Below are 17,526 nucleotides of genomic sequence, written 5' to 3' on the forward strand. Positions count from 1 at the left end.
GAATTAAAATTTGAGTCCTCAAGGCGAACTCCTCCTAAATATGATTTTCTTGATTCAAATAGAGGAGAATTTTTTAGATTTCTTATTAGTTTTGAAGCAAAATTTCAATCTTCATCCACACAATCGGCGATCATCTATTAAAAAAAATTAAATAATATTTATTTCTGTTTGCTTATCCATTCTTCAAGCACTTTCAATCTTCATCCGCATGAAAAAAATTAAATAATATTTTATAATTCAATCTTCATAATATTTATTTTGTTCGCATATTCCAGTTCAAACATGGTACCTATATTTGAAGCAGAACATTATAAGTTTTTAAGCAGTCAAATACATACTTCATCTCTTTCGACCTTTGGGATATTATTGATCACAACGAGTATCGAGCCCCAACCAATAATGATAAAGATTATGAAAAATTACTAAAAGAAAAAAAAAAATGCAATGGCGCTGCATTACATTCAACAGGGAGTTGAAAAAAAAATATTTTTCCTTGTATTTTTAGTATCATGAACACCAAAGAGGCTCGGCAAATATTAAAATAAAAATTTCAAGGAATAGAGAAGATATAATTACAACAAAGCTCCAATATCTATGAGTGATTTTGATAATTTAAGAATGGAATAATAAAAAATCATACATGATTTTTCTTCCCAGGTCTAAAATACTATCAATCAAATAAAAGATTGTGAAGATACAATTCAAGATAAAAGAATTATTGAAAAGATACTTTAATCTCGCTCTTCTAAGTTTGATTATGCTGCTGTCGTAATTGAAGAATAAAGGATTTACAAAAATCTGATAGCACTCACTCTTGCATTATTTGCAAAAAATCAAATCATAAGTCAAAAGATTACTATTTTAAATGCAAAAGATGCAAAATTCTCTAATTCAATATAAAGAAAAAAAATAAGATGTTGTAAATTTCTTTAAAGAAGAAGAAAATGAGATTCTATTTTATTCTCTACATGGATATGCATCAAAATATCAATGATATTTTGATAGCGGTGCTAGCAACCACATGAAAGGAAATGAAGATATATTTGTGGAAGTCATCCAAATATTAGTTCAAATATCATTCTTGGTGTGATGGAAGTTGAGTGCAAAAGAAAAAGACACGATTGTTGTCTAAACAAAGGGAGATAATAAAAATCTATAATGTTCTGAATCTTTCATACAATCTCCTAAATATTTGAATTTTTCAATCCATTTTGATAATGGAAAGTACAATATTTTTGATAAAAAGAAAAATATTATTGTGACAAATGTTGAAATGAAGAACAAATTTTTTTTCATCATCTTATCACTAAACAACAATTGTGCATTTAAGGTTTAAGATACAGATTTATTTCATCTATGACATTTGCGATATGGTCATCTTAATCAATGGGTCTTCATTTGTTAAAGGAGAAAAATATGATGATCAATCTTACTAATATTCAAATAGCAAATAATATTTGTGAATGATGTGTCTATGAGATGCATAAATTTTCATTTTCGAAGTCGTCATAGTGAGTCAAAGCACCATTAGATCTTGTTCATTGAGATATTTGTGGACCAATGCAAACTCCTACTTTTGGAAATAAGAAATATTTTATTATCTTTATTGACAACTTCACTAGAATGATGTGGATCTATTTCCTTAGCAAAAAATCTAAAGCATTTTTATATTTTTCTACAATTTAAAACACTTGTAAAGAAACAAAGTGGACTTTTGATTGACAAAGGTGAATTTCTCTATAATCTATTAATAGAGTATTGTAAAGACAATGACATCAAACGACAATTGATAGTTATTTGATGCCCTCAACAAAATGACATGATCGAGAGAAAAAATTGTACGTTTGTGAAAATAACAAGGAGCATGCTAAAAGGTAAGAGAATTTTGAATCTCTATTGGGCACAAGTTTTACATATAACTATATATATTTTCTTATTTATATTTTCAATCGATCGTCACCTAAAGTTGTTAGAAATAAAATCCCATATGAACCTTGGTATAAGAAAACATCAGGAGTTGATTCATCTCAAAATATTTGACAGCATTGCATATGTGCTTATACCATCACAACATCGTAAGAAATTTGATAAGAAAAGTCAGAAACTTCTTTTCATTGGCCATAGTGATGAATCAAAATGACATCGTTTGTTAGATCCATCAACAAACAAACTCATTATATCTCAAGATGTTATTTTTGATGAAAAAGTTATTTGGGATTGGAATGGGAGCCGTATTTGAGTTTGATAATACAATATCATATCAACCTGGTCCATCTTAAGTAAGGCATACTGATCAAATTGTTGCACTAGAATTTTATACAATTAACAAAGAAATTAAAGTGACTCAGAAAGTTTTCCAAAAAAATCCAGATTACTAAGTAAAATCTATGAATATGTTGAGATTGAATTTTTCTCTTATGGACCTCAATCTTTTGAAGAAGCATCAAAAGAAAAAGGTTGGATAAAAGCAATGCATGATGAAATATAAATAATTAAGAAAAATAAACATGGGAGCTAGTTGACTTACCCAAAGGAAAGAAGACTATTGGTTTAAAATGGGTCTTTAAAATTAAGTACAATGAAGATGGATCAATTAAAAAACACAAAGCTTGACTCATCACAAAAGGATATTATTAACAATCAAGAATTGACTTCACATAAATAATTCGTATTGTTTTAGCCTTAGCGGCTCAATTGGAGGTAAATATTTTCCAACTTGATGTTAAATCAACATTCTTGAATGAAGAAATTCAAGATGAAGTATATGTTGAACAACATGAGGGTTTTGAGATCAAAGGGAAAGAAAACAATGTCTTTTGACTTAAAAAAGCAATCTATGGGTTACAACAAAAACTTCAAGCATGGAATAGCAAATCAATAATTACTTCATCGAAAATGACTTCGATTGAAGCGCAAGTGAATCATTGAGAAGACAGTTAAAAAAGATTTCTTAGTTGTATGCCTTTATGTCGATGATCTCATCTATTTTGAGACCAATAAAGCTATGTTGGAAGAATTTATAAATAAAATGATGAAAGATTTTGAAACGATAGATTTGAGACTTATGAAACATTTTCTTGGAATTAAGTCCAACAAAAGACCTAGACACATTTTTCTATCTCAAGAAAGATACGTTGAAGATCTACTCAAAAAATTTAACATGAGTCAATACAAGTCGATCTATACTCCTATGACATTAAATGAAAATTTTCAAATTAATGATGATAGTGAAAAGGATCAACGCCACTATGTGGAAAATTAATTGGTTCTTGATCTATTTAAACACAAGGTAGGATATTACACATTCAATAAATTTGCTCTTTAGATTCTTAAATGAACCAAGCAAAATTATTTGACAGTGGCTAAAAGGATTTTAAGATACCTTAAGAGTGTGTTTGATCCAAGTTATCATGTAAAACTTTAGTTATAAGGTATATAAAATATAATTTAATATTATTTAATTCAACTTATTTATTTAGAGAGAATAAAACATAACTAGTTTAATATTTACTATATCATCTTTGATTCAATTTACTGTTAGAATAAATTTAATTAAATTAATAATATTAATACTAATAATATTAATGATGATAATAAATTAATAATATATATAAAAATATATAATTTATTTATATTTTAAAAAATTTAAATAAATTTATATAGATTTTAATAAAATAATTCATTAAAATAATTTATAAAAAATAATTATTTTAATAAAATAATTTATTAAATTAATAAAATAATTTATTAAATTAATAATTTTATTTTTTTAAATTTAAAATGAATTTTAATATATTTTAATAAAATATTTGATTAATACGATTGACTAACTTTAATATTAATGTATTATATTATATTCTGCATTATAAAATGAGAATGTCTTAATTATTTGAGAGAGAAAATTTATTATTTTAATCTATAATCTCATTTTCTTCCATCATTTTCACGCCCAACACTTAGCTGTAAACTGGCCTAAGACTAAGCCCGGTCCGGGAGACACGACGCGGGTCATCGTCACTGCCCGCCATGTTTAATAAGCCGCCTCCTTCCTTTTTGCTTTCGTAATTTCAAAGGTCGTAGTGGACCAATGCGGTTCTGTCTTTTTCATCTACATTTGACCCGGTCCAAAATTTGGGATTAATAAAAGATGCCAACAAAATTGATCATAAAATAAATTAAAGTAACATTTTCAAATAAAAAGCTTTAAATTTTAAAAAATAATTTAATTCTCGCAGATAAAAAAAATAAGGTTAAGAATCAAAATAACACCCTTATTTTCATTATCCTAAAAATTATTCTAAAAGCAATTTTTATTAAAACTACATTAATTAATTAAAACTACTTCAGTATTGATTAAAAAAGTGTTTTAACTTTATTCAAATTACATTTAAAAAATTTCACCTTACTCAAAACTAATTTTAAGAGTATTTAAAATTAAAAAAATATAATAACTATTTTTAAAAAAAATATTTTTAATATTGAATATTCTTTTGGCAATAACAAAAATAATGGATGCATTTTATTTATTTATTTTTGCTAAAAATAAACATTTAAAAGTATTTATGCATTATACATATTTCATTCAAAGTCAACGTTTACAGCATCTGACCAAGTATTGATTAGAATTCTCACCTTCCTCCGTTTGACACTTCTAAGTCACAATTTGACCCACAAACCGGTTTGGACCGTTGAACCGGATAATGATTGATCCACCCCTGTTCACACGGGCTTGGACCTTGGAATGGACTGAACCCGTCATTCTCAATCTAATGGAAATAACTAATTTAATTATAAAATAAAATATAAAAAAGGCCAAAGACAAAAATAAAAAGGCATTTTCCCTTTTATTATCGTATTGAAATAATATTAAAAAGAATACATGGATCCGGAATATAAATATATATATATATTAAAAAGAATAAATTATCCTAAATTTTCTTACCAATTTGCTCCTTTTTACCAAATCAATTAAATATTGTTATATTAATTGGCACGAAGTCTAGTATTTTTCATTAAAAGTATTTTAACGTGTAGTATAATGTAATCAAATTAGTTTCGATGATTTTAAAAATGAGAACGTTTTTTTATTTTCCAAAAACATAAATTTGCAATTCCAGAGTTTTTTATAATTTTTACAAATTGAAAGAACACTCCCTTATTTCCATTAGAAAAAAATAATTTAAAATAATGTAATTAATTTTAAAATAATGTCAAATTGAAAGAATACTAGTATTTTTAATTAAATGAAAATATTTTTTTTAAAAAAATTGAGCAATTTTAGATAAGTAAGTAACAAATATTTTAATATAATAATATTTTATATGTAGTAATTATGATTAATTTTAGAATAAAAAAATTAAAATTGAGATGTTATTTTTAGTATTTTTGTCCAATTTTATTATAATGGACAATATTTTAATTAAAGCGGATTTCTCCGGTCCGGTCCTCCTTTTGGAAAAAGCTTCCAAAATCCGCTTCCTCTTCCGCCCGCGTTTCCGTCGCCCCCTTTTTCTTCTTCTTTCCTTCTTTATCTTCCCCTCGATTTAAAATCCTCTCTGCGCCGGCTGCCGCCATCGATCCCATCGCCTCCCTTCTCCTCCATGCGGTAGCCACCGGCGATGTCGCTCCCCTCCGCCGCCGCTGCCGCGGTCGCGGTGGCCGTGACCCTTTCTGTGGTCCTTGCTCCCGCCCCGGCAGGCGCCACCGGCTCCGCCTCCACCATCGCCATCGTGGCCGACTCCAGGCTCGTCTGTGGTGTGTCCTCAGGCTCCGTCCGCAGCGTCCGCTGCGCCCGGCACGGCGATGGCGCATCGTCCTTCTCCATCCTGCCCAATATCTCCTTCCGTTCCATCTCCGGTGGCGGCGCCTCTCTCTGCGGACTGAGGGACGACGGCGCCGCCTTCTTCTGCTGGAACGCATCCGATTCTTCCTCTTCGGCGTTACGCCCGAGGCGCGTCTATAACGGCTCCCCCGCCCTCGAGGAACTCGCCGTTGGTGGGGCCCAGATCGCCGGCAGCGGTCTCAACGGCTCTGGAATCCGGTGGTGGCGAGCGAGAGGCCGATTCCTTACCCCCGTCAACGGTTCTTACCACTCCCTCACCTCCGGTCTCTCCTTTACTTGCGCCGTGAATTCTTACAACAACTCCGTACTCTGTTGGGGACCTGGTGGCGATCGTATCCAATCCGTCTTCGCGAATTCCAGCATATCGAGCATATACGCCGGCGATTCCGACGCTTGCGGCATCGACACCGACGGTCGCGTGATATGCAGCGACAACACCCTGAGGCCATCTTCCCTTGGACCAGCGTTCGAGTTCAGTAGCTTCGCGCTAGGTTCGAGCCATGCCTGCGCTGTCAGACGAACTGGCGGCACGGTGGTCTGCCGGGAAGGAGGCACGGGCCGTGAGTACGCACCAGTGAACACGACTGCCTTCGAGTTAATCGTCGCCGGTGGCAATCTTACCTGCGGCCTAACGACGGCGAACTTTGGCGTGCTTTGCTGGGAAACGGGCAGTAACAACCCGTTGGTGAGGAGGCTTCCGTTGTCAGATCTTCTACCTGGAATTTGCACATCCGACGAGAGTTCTTGCAGTTGCGGGCTGTTCCCCAATTCGGGAACCCTGTGCTCGGGCTCTAGAGTAATATGCAATCGCTGCGATAATCAAACCCAACAATCAAGCCCGCCTCCTCTATCTCCGCCGCCGCCGCCGCCTCTATCTCCGCCGCAGCCGTCGCCGCCGCCTCCGTCGTCCTCTTCAAGGAGGACTAATAGGGGGTGGCTAGCGTTCGCGATCATTGGGTCGGTCGGTACATTTGCTGGCCTCTGCTCCATCGTCTATTGCATATGGCTTGGTATTTGCAGGCGCGAGAAAGTCCACAACTCCGTTCAACCAAGGGTTACAGCAGCAGCAAACGGGGGACCTCACACCGGGCATTCCTCTGCGGCGGGCGGCCCATCAACGAGCCCCTTGGGGTCGCCTTCCGCTTCGCGGTCGCGAATCTTCCGGCGCCAGGGTTCGCGGGTGATGAAACGGCAGAGGAGCGGTCCGTCCTCGTTTAAGGACAGGGCGGAGGAGTTCAGCTTCGTGGAGCTTGCCGCCGCCACCAACAACTTCTCCTTCGAGACCAAAATCGGGGGCGGTAGCTTCGGTACCGTGTATAAGGGGAAGCTCGCCGACGGGCGGGAGGTAGCGATCAAGCGGAGCGAGGCAGGGTCGCGGACCAAGAAGTTCCAGGATAAGGAGAGCGCTTTCCAGTCGGAGCTTGCCTTCCTCTCCCGCCTCCACCACAAGCATCTGGTGGCCTTGGTGGGCTACTGCGAGGAGAAGAAGGAGCGCCTCCTGGTCTACGAGTACATGAAGAATGGAGCTCTCTACGACCATCTCCACCCGAAGAACGGTGAAGAATCCAGCGCATTGAACTCATGGAAGATGAGGATCAAGGTGCTCCTCGACGCGGCGCGGGGGATAGAGTACCTCCACAGCTACGCCGTGCCGCCGATCATACACCGCGACATCAAGTCCTCCAACATCTTGCTCGACGCTAACTGGGTCGCCCGGGTGTCGGACTTCGGCCTCTCCATGATGGGGCCAGAGACTGAGGGCGGCCATCTCTCGATGCGGGCGGCGGGCACCGTCGGTTACATGGACCCCGAGTACTACGGCTTCCAGCATTTGACCGTCAAGAGCGACGTCTACGGCCTCGGAGTCGTGATGCTCGAGGTCCTCACCGGCCGGAGGGCCATCTTCAAGGACGATGACGGGAACCCGACCAGCGTCGTCGATTACGCTGTGCCTTTCGTCGTAGCCAGTGAGGTCGGCAAGGTGCTCGACGTGCGAGTCGAACTGTCGTCGCTGCAGGAGGCCGAGGCGGTGGAGCTGGTGGCCTACACCGCCGTCCGCTGCGTGCACCCCGAAGGCAAGGAGCGACCAAGCATGACCGACATCGTCGCCAATCTCGAGAGCGCGCTGGCTCTCTGCGAGGAGGAGAGCCATAGCCATGACGCCATTTCCAGCGCCAGCATCTCTCTTGCTTCGGTAGATTGAGCTTAAAAACATGATTTTTCCCCTCTCGATTCTTCATTTAAATTTTGTATATGTTTATTCCTTCTTTTAATCTGTAAATGCATTCTTCCAATTTCATAGTTTTTTTAGACGATCAAAGATTTCAGAATTGAACAAGAGGAGTTACAGCATCTGTTTCATGATTTGCAAATTGCAATTCCACTGTTCTGCTCTTTGTCGTAGGTCTGCAAAAGAAGCGTGGAAAAGTTGTGGAAAAGTATCCTTTTCAATCCCTAGTTTGAATGCTCGTGTTGACTTTAGCTTCTTTCAGACTTTAGATCTTTTCTTCAGCTTGAACTTGAAGGCTAATTTATCTCCCTCCACCAGATTCCAAAAGGTACCAAGTTTGACTTCAAACTTTCATGTTTGAACTAGATTGGCATGTGTTTCTGGCTGCTTAATTAATGCTTTCATCTTTTCTTCATCAAATGCTTTGTCAAACTAATTCAAAGTTATTTTCTTTTGCTGAAAACTCTAATCAATGACTGAATTGTTTGTAGGAAATCTTTCACATTATACAAATATTATTCAAATTGTTCTATAACTTTTTTTTTTTTTTGCTTCTCTGAACAAAGAAGTGAGTGATCAGGCTCCGCACCTTAGAAGATTAGCTTAATTTGAATAATCATTTTCAGCATCTTAATTTATTTTAGGATTAGCTTAACTTAGTGACAGCACAAGCTCCACCTTCCCCTTATTTAATCAATCAGCAGCTGGCTGCTTCCGTTAAAAGCTTTCATATCAGCTTCATGATGTTCAAGTATTGAATTTGTTTAACTTCATTCAATTATCTTATCGAGCCAAGCCGAGCCAAACCGAGCTAGCCAAGTGTATCATATTGAATTTGTTCATGAACATCCTTTTCATTTACAGCCATAGAATGAGAAGAGGTGCTTGCTTGAGCATGTCAAAAGCAAAGTGACAACACAACTAAGTTTTATCCCACTAAATTATTCCTGATTATATTATCATATAAATTTAAATAAATTTTATTTAATTTTATTATTACTAATCAAGTATGTATTTTTTGATCCCAGATGCCTGAAGAGTGGTAAAACCAAATTAAGTTGGATAAATCAATACTTAAGAAATTAGTAAAGGAATAAAAAATATTGAGTAAAAATTAAAAGGATGCCTTTAATTATTATTTTTTATAAAAAAGAGATTTTTTTAAATGTCAAAAATAACACTTTGAGATATTTTTGATTGTGGAAATATTCTTATTCCTTTACGGTTAAGAAGTTACGACTATAAATGCTACAACATAGAATAAAATTACTCCAATTTAATTAAAATTATTATATATAAATATTATTATATCAAAATATGATCAAAATCACTCAAATTCAATCCAAAACAATTTTCTAGAATCAATATTATTATAATAATTACATTACAATATTATTATAATGTATCTTTTTATGCTATTTAACTTTATCTTCTAATATATCATTATTTATATTTAAATAAATTTTATTTTATTATTACTAATTATTTTTTTTTCAAATTTATTCTTTCTTATTTGATATATATATTTATCCTAATTTCACGTAGTCTAATTAAAATATTTATTCATTATCGTGCCATCTTAAACATTATAATATCTTTTTAACAATTATAGTTCTGCTAAATTATAATTACTGCCAAACCGTAACCGTCCTGCCGGGCCGGTTAAGGTTCAATGAACTTTGAACCGACGGTTCAGCCGGTTAACCGGCGGGTTGAATCGCCGGTTCAAACAGTAACCGCCGGTTTGAGTTTTTTAGGATTTTTTATTTTTTTTCAATGATTTTTATATTTAATGTGTGTTTAAATAAAATATATTTTCATTTATTTAATTAAATTACAATTTAAAACATCGTTGCTGGAATCGAACCAGGATATCTTAGGACACAAGCACATATACTCACCACTATTCTACAACACTTTTTGTCTGTAAAATTAATATAATTATATATATACTATATTTATATTTATTTAATTTAAATCCATTTTAAGACGTGGGAACGAACGCAATTCTCACCGGTCTTGGAATATGCACCACTAAACTACATCGACTTTTTTTTCTCTTTTTTTTCAATATTTCTTTTATATAAATTTTAAATTTTAAAATTTTTAATATAATAATCTCGAACCGTCACGAACCATCGTGAACCGTGAACCGAACCGTGAACCGTAATCGTCTTGAACGGTTAAGGTTAAGAGTCGATCTGTCATGAACCATCGAATCGGCGATTCAGAACCGACGAACCGTGGTCGGATCTACCTGTTCATACCCCGTCGCCGCCGTCAAACTTCTGTTATCCGAGTGGAAACAGCTCTGTCCTTCGCATCCCGCCATTCCGCCATTGCTGTCAATGGAATGGCCAACACGTAAACCCGCGCATTCCCGTACGTTGCATTCCTGTCCTCCATCACATTTTGGATGCTCTTCCATCATCATCGTCGTCATCTCCTTCTTTCCTTCGACATTGTGATCTCATCGCCATTTTTATTCTTAACCATCCACATAATTATCTAATTGTCAATCCGCAGCGGCATCAAATCCAATGCCATTCCCATTCTATTTGGCTCCGGTGAGCTGAGCTCCCTTTTTTATTTTTTTTACTTTCCTCTTTCCAATCCGTCCATCGAGCCGAGGAACGCCCGATGCGGGGCGTGGAGAGACCGCAGCCCCGACTTCCGCGCTCCTCCTCCTCCTCCTTCCGCAGCGGTTGAACAATCGAAGCGTGAATCATATATCCAAGCGTTAACCACCGACCACCATCATTTCCCTTGTTGATTCATTGTTCGTCGTCTGCTGCTTAAAAAAGGTGGCGTCTTTCTCGAGGAGAAAAGAGAAAGAGGGAATTTGTGTTTTAAGCTTTGATTTTGCCACGGATTTTGATGTTTTCTTGCTCGTTCTACCGATTTTGGGGGTAAAGTTTTGATCTTGAGATCGGGGAGGAGGAGGAGGAGGAGGAGGAGGAGATGCAGAATAATCTGTTTACCTCGCTTCGGAGTATGAAGCTGATGGAAGCGTGCAAAAGTGCGCAGGTGTACGCCTTGAATCCGAGCAATGCGGCGTCGTCTTCTGCTTCCTCGTCGTCGGTGGATAAGTCCGGCCTCGCCTCCGCCTTCTCGGTCCGGACCAAGTCGGTACGCGGCGCCGGTGGCGCCGGGCATCATTTCACACCGTCCATGGTCGTTGATACGCTTCTTCCGTTCGGATTACCCTCCATCGAGGACATCGAACCGGCTGTCGATCCTTTTCTCCGCCCCCTTGACCCAGTTGCCACGCTATCGGACTCCTTCCGCCGCCTGTCCGCGGCGGTTGATGCGGTAGGCGACCCGGCAGAAAGCCGCCTGCTGCTCCTCTGCGATCTCCACCTGGAGCAGCGGTCCCTCTTTCGCCCGCTCGCCGACCCCAAGCTCCTCCGCCGGGCGCTCCGCTCCGCTCGCCTTCACGCCCCCAATCCACACCACCGCGTCGTCCTCTCCGCCTGGCTACGCTACGAGCGGCGCGAGGACCTGTTCCATCCCGCCCCCGTCCCGCTCTCCGCCTGCTCGCCTACCTCCCCCTCCCTCGAGTGTCCCCGTGCCGCCCTCCTCTCCACCTCCGATCTCCTCTGTCCTTGCCGCCGCGCGCCTCCCGACCCTTCCCCCCTCCCTCCTCCTCCTCCTCCTCCGTTCCCCGCCGACACGATCCGGACGAAGACGACGCCGACGTCTGGTTCTGCATCGCCGACGACGATGTCCCTTGCGTCCGCTCCCACATTGCCCTCCTCTCCAAGCCCCTCTCCACCATGCTCTACGGCAACTTCGCAGAGGCCAAGCGCGATCGTATCAGCTTCTCCCTCAACGGCATCTCCGTCCGCGGCATGAAGGCCGTCGCCACCTTCAGTCGCTGCGGCCGCCTCGACGAGTTCCCCCCCGACACTGTCCTCGAGCTCCTCGCCTTCGCCAACAAGTTCTGCTGTGACGGCCTCAAGCACGCCTGCGACTCCAAGCTAGCGTCTTTAGTGCGCACCCATGACGACGCCCTCCTCCTCGTCGACTACGGCCTTGAAGAGACGGCCTACCTCCTCGTCGCCGCCTGCCTCCAGGTGTTCCTCCGCGAGCTCCCGAAGTCCCTCTCCGATCCGGATATCACAAGACTACTCTGCACTCAAGAAGGGAAGGACAAATTGGCGGCCGCTGGCCATTCCTCATTCTTGCTCTACCACTTCCTCAGCCAGGTAGCCATGGAGGAAGACATGAAGTCCAACACCACTGTGATGTTGCTGGAGAGACTAGTAGAATGCGCCTCCCCAGGATGGCAAAAGCAAATAGGTTTGCATCAATTGGGGTGTGTCATGCTCGAGAGGGGTGAGTTCAAGGATGCCCTGAAATGGTTCGAAGCCGCCGTCTCTGAGGGCCATGTCTATTCCCTTGTTGGTGTTGCAAGAGCCAAGTTCAAGAAGGGGCACAAGTACTCTGCCTACAAGCTTGTAGACAAGCTCATCAATGACTCTGATCCTTCAGCAGGGTGGATGCACCAAGAGAAGTCACTCTATAGCCTTGGCAAAGAGAAGATGATCGAACTACAACAAGCCACCGAGCTTGATCCTACCCTTCTTTACCCTTACAAGTACCGAGCGACCTCCTTAATGGAGGAGGACAAGATCGGGGTGGCAGTTGCGGAGATCAACAATATAATTGGGTTCAAGGTCTCAACCGATTGCCTTGAGCTCCGGGCATGGTTGTTGCTCGCACTCCAGGATTATGAGGGGGCATTGCAGGATGTAAGGGCACTCATGACTCTAGACCCTGGTTACATGATGTTTCATGGGAAGCTTCATGGTGATCAGTTCATTGAGATCCTCCAGCAACAAGTGAAGCAGTGGGACATGGCTGATTGCTGGATGCAGCTCTATGATCGGTGGTCCGCTGTCGATGATATTGGCTCACTTGCTGTAGTGCACCAGATGTTGGCTAAAGAGCCTACAAATAGCAGTTTAAGATTCAGGCAATCACTTCTGTTGCTAAGGTAAGCAAGTCATCTTATGAAGTAACTTCGTTAGAGATTAAACATTGCAATTAAGGTTCTTTTAATTTTTTAATTGTTTCTTATGATCATTATGAAAGGTTTAGTAAATTGATCATGTTTGTAGCAACTTAGTGTTTCCTTATCTGCAGAAGTTATGCGTTGATATTGTGTCTGAGGGAAGATCTTATTGGCAATATATCGTCTCATTGAGATATATCAACACTTCAACGAATACCTGAATTTTCTAGTCCCTGGAATATTTTGTAGTACCGACATAACATATTGATCCATGAGGGAATTAAAGTAATGGAGGCTTATGTCCTTAATTGAATGCTGTCTTCAGATGTTGACACTCTTAACTCAGATGGGTCTATAAGCTCCAGTGGCATGGCAGCAACTCGTTAGGCCACAACTATTTGAGATGTTTGTGCAAACTAACTTGTTGTTACATGAGCAGAAAACTGTCACATTAACATGATATGTCTGAATCACTGTGGTTTTGTCATGACGATTAGTATATGAATGGGTGCTTCCGTTGCTTGATGAGGCGAGAGAATTAAGCTACTATAGCGATGAAGCATCCATTGAGTTCCGCATGTTGTGATGAGGTACACATGGTTTTTGATGAGGCTGTGAAACTTTAAGTGGGGGAATTTTGCATGTCTTGTTTAGCCATAAGCGATGGTGGTACTTCTTTTAGATTTTACGGTTTGGATGAGTGTACTAATGTTGATTTAGATGCAACCATTTTGGCCTACAGCTCTCAGTGTCTTGCTGGGTCAGTAAGTTAGCTGCTACAAAACTGAGAAACATGGATTTGCTTGCCTAAATTGAATACACTATGATTATTTACTTTTCTATCGCTTGAATTAGGCAACACAATATGATTTAAGAAAATTGAGTAGCGAGTGAGTAAACAAGCAATCTTAATTTGTAGTTGTAACTTACTGCCTAATAGTTGCATCTTGTTTTAATGCAAAACAATTGAAATGCCAGATAACTAGGACAAACATGCAAATCTTGTTGCTTGAGAAAATGGAACTATGCTGATAATAACTGTTCTATTTAGATTGAATTGCCAGAAAGCAGCAATGCATAGTTTGCGTTTGGCTCGGAATCATTCAACGCATGAGCACGAAAGACTTGTTTATGAAGGATGGATCTTGTACGACACTGGCCACCGTGATGAAGCTCTTGCCAAGGCAGAGGAATCCATTTCCATCCAGAGATCATTTGAAGCTTTTTTCCTAAAAGCATATGCTCTTGCAGATTCCAACTTGGATCACACATCTTCAACACATGTGATTCAACTGCTGGAACAAGCCAATAGTTGCGCTTCCGATAACCTTCGGAAGGGTCAGGTATTAACAGCCTTCTGATAACTCTTTGGCAAGTGTTTTTTTCCTTTTATGTGAGATTTTACCTATTAGTTGAGTAAATGGTCTTTAGGCACACAATAATATGGGAAGCATATATGTTGACTGTGATATGCTGGATGAAGCTGCAGCATGCTACTTAAAAGCACTTGGTATAAAGCATACTCGTGCACACCAAGGTTTGGCACGGGTTTATTACCTAAAGAATCAAAAGAAGTTTGCTTATGATGAGATGACTAAGTTGATAGAAAAAGCGAAGAACAATGCTTCCGCATATGAAAAAAGGTCAGAATACTGTGATCGCGACATGGCGAAGAGTGATCTTAATATGGCAACAAAGTTGGATCCTCTAAGGACATACCCTTACAGATATCGTGCCGCTGGTACATTGTTTACATTCAGCAATTTTTTCTTATATAAGCTTAGATATGATTTTATTTATAATAGGAGAAGAAAATTCATAATAAGAATACTAGAGCTTCAATCATTACTGAGAATCAACCTTGTTTAGCTTTAAATTTCTTGTGACATGATTCATTTTTCAAGCTCCACTCTTGCGATGGTTTTCTATCTACTAATAGACACAGAAGGTGAAATGATTAGCATCATGATTCAATTTTTATCGTTTTTTGGTAAGTTACACATATGTCTTTTGTTCTGATGAATAAGAGCTTCAATCTGTTCATCTCCATCCGTAAGTAAGATATCCACGATGAATGATTGATATGCCGTGTGCTAGGATTATCCTTATTGATATCAAGATCACTCCTTACTTTCACAATGCCTTGTATTTAACATGAATTTGAAAATTCGTGAAGCGAAAAGCCAATCGTTAGATGCTTTTCTTTTTCGTATGGTCAGTTCAACTAGTAACTAATAACAATCCAACTTCACTCTCCAGTGTTGATGGATGATCACAAGGACCAGGAAGCAATCAAAGAGCTCTCACGGGCCATCGCGTTCAAGCCGGACCTCCAGCTCCTTCACCTGCGTGCTGCATTCCATGATTCAATGGGAAACACAGAAGCCACCTTGCGAGACTGTGAAGCAGCACTGTGCCTCGACTCATCTCACTCTGACACACTCGATCTCTACAACAAAGCCCTTGGAAGAGCCAATCCCCAGAGTAGATAAAAGCTTGCCGATGTCACTTGAATGTGCTTTTTGTTACAGATTCAAGAATGTGGCTGTGGATTGCTCCACAAAACACAAAGATGGCGATCAAACAAGCAGAAAAGTGATCACATTTTCAGGCAGAAGCCGGTGTGTATATACTTGTACAAGGTCTGTGGAAGAAATATATGAAGTGGAACAAGAAAGAAAAGAGAATGTGTTAAGGAAAATACCACATGAGAGGAGCAAGCAGAGGCCTTTGAACTGGTGGATTAGTCCCTTTGTTGTTTTCTTTCTTCAGTCTTTTTTGAAATATGATTGCTGACAGAAAGAAAAAAAAAGTTACATGATATTGAGAGGGAAGAAATCAAAGGACATTTACACATATCTTGTTTGATCTTTAGTTTGCTCATTTGCTCCCCAAGCTCCTCAAAGTTCAGGAAGAACACTAGTCTTTTTATCATCCTTACTTTTTTCACATGTTGATGATGTTGATCTAGGAAAATGTAAAAAGAAAAATAGTGCCTTTGAAACTCTCTCTAGCAACACAATTTTATATTCATTTGAACAAATAATTCATTTATGGACAATTAGTTGTCTTTTTCAGAATCTCCCAACTAAAATGAAAGATTCATGCTATTTTAATAATGCAATGAATTTATTCATTGTCAACGGACAGGGTATCCATCCTACTAGTTAAATAATACTTTGGCAATAAAATATTGAACACTCACCAAAGTTAAATCCTTTCTTCGAATTTATACTAACAAATGGTATCCATCCTTTCTTCGAATTAGTTGTCTTTTTCAGAATCTCCCAACTAAAATGAAAGATTCATGCTATTTTAATAATGCAATGAATTTATTCATTGTCAACGGACAGGGTATCCATCCTACTAGTTAAATAATACTTTGGCAATAAAATATTGAACACTCACCAAAGTTAAATCCTTTCTTCGAATTTATACTAACAAATGGTCAGTGGTATCTGTATAAGACAATTATTGTACACTTTAGTTCTTTAATATTGAGGTGTCTTATCTTCATTGAGGTTGTTTGTGCTTCATCATATGTTCTCTATTTATCCATTCAACTGACTAAGACTATCTACAAAATGATACAAATTACCAATTGTAGAGTTGTTTGCATCAATTAAATGGTCAGTATAATCCCTATCCCTGAACCTGATCATGTAAAGTTATTTAACTTCCTGAAAAATTTGTTTGTTTAATTTTGTGAGATCATAATTGCATAATCATGTTAATAGTTATCTTTTCGTAGGTTTATGCTGTGTTTCAGATCATATCGTGTTGTGAGCAGTCTTCTAGCTCTCACATACTGAGTTTGTTAGCCGTTTGACCTCTTCCAAGTTGCTATCTTGCTCACTACTCACTAGTGTGCTATTGACTTTGTGCGGGTTTATGGTTAGTCCTTGTCAACCATCCGACTTTCAGAATCATCTTCTGTAATTTCACCACCCTGTACTTTAAAGAAATTTAAAGGTCAAAAATTAAAGGGTACTCCAAATTATATAAATAGTCAAAAGATTCTTTTTGTTTAATTTTTTTTTTTCAAAAGCACGCTCCATCAAATATTTTATCTCAAAAATATCTTTACTTTTAGTACTTTTATAACAGTTACGACTAACTACTATAATATTTTAAAAAATTACTATGTAACTGCTACAAAGTAGTTCTCACTTGATTACCAGATTCAAAAAATTTTAGTACTTTAGCCTGCAGGTCTAGAGTTCGAATCTGGGGAAGACAAAAATCCACTGGACAGGAGTGGAAAATCCTAGTAGGTCAATGGTCGACGACTCAAGACCCACAGAAAAATAGGGGTCAGGATAAGTAGAATTCCCACGGACAGACGGGCCGAGTCGTTACAATATAAATAGTCAAAAGATTCTTTTTGTTTAAAAAAAAATTTTTCAAAAGCACGCTCCATCAAATATTTTATCTCAA

The 17,526-nt window shown here is 38.8% G+C and overlaps 2 protein-coding genes across 2 annotated transcripts; both read left to right on the forward strand.

The window, feature by feature from the left end:
- Positions 1 to 5,578: 5,578 nt before the first annotated feature.
- Positions 5,579 to 8,188, forward strand: LOC141832440 (putative serine/threonine-protein kinase-like protein CCR3). Its single transcript, XM_074719943.1, has one exon. It carries the CDS (start codon positions 5,619 to 5,621, stop codon positions 8,043 to 8,045), a length of 2,427 nt encoding a protein of 808 aa, XP_074576044.1. The 5' UTR covers positions 5,579 to 5,618; the 3' UTR covers positions 8,046 to 8,188.
- A 2,396-nt stretch (positions 8,189 to 10,584) lies between these two features.
- On the forward strand, positions 10,585 to 15,945 carry LOC141832226 (ethylene-overproduction protein 1-like). The gene is given in 5 exon segments (XM_074719717.1): positions 10,585 to 11,705; positions 11,708 to 13,071; positions 14,141 to 14,432; positions 14,521 to 14,830; positions 15,349 to 15,945. Coding segments are annotated over 5 exon segments (2,871 nt in total). The 5' UTR covers positions 10,585 to 11,033; the 3' UTR covers positions 15,582 to 15,945.
- The last annotated feature ends 1,581 nt before the right edge of the window (positions 15,946 to 17,526 follow it).

This window comes from Curcuma longa, chromosome 7 (genome assembly GCF_044706935.1).
Source record: "Curcuma longa cultivar G26 ecotype Majalengka, Jawa Barat chromosome 7, ITB_CL_G26_1.1, whole genome shotgun sequence".
NCBI lineage: Eukaryota > Viridiplantae > Streptophyta > Magnoliopsida > Zingiberales > Zingiberaceae > Curcuma > Curcuma longa.

What these genes read in the sequence shown, in the direction of transcription:
- LOC141832440 (XM_074719943.1), top strand. Translation starts at nt 5,619, where the DNA reads ATGTCGCTCCCCTCCGCCGCCGCTGCCGCGGTCGCGGTGGCCGTGACC.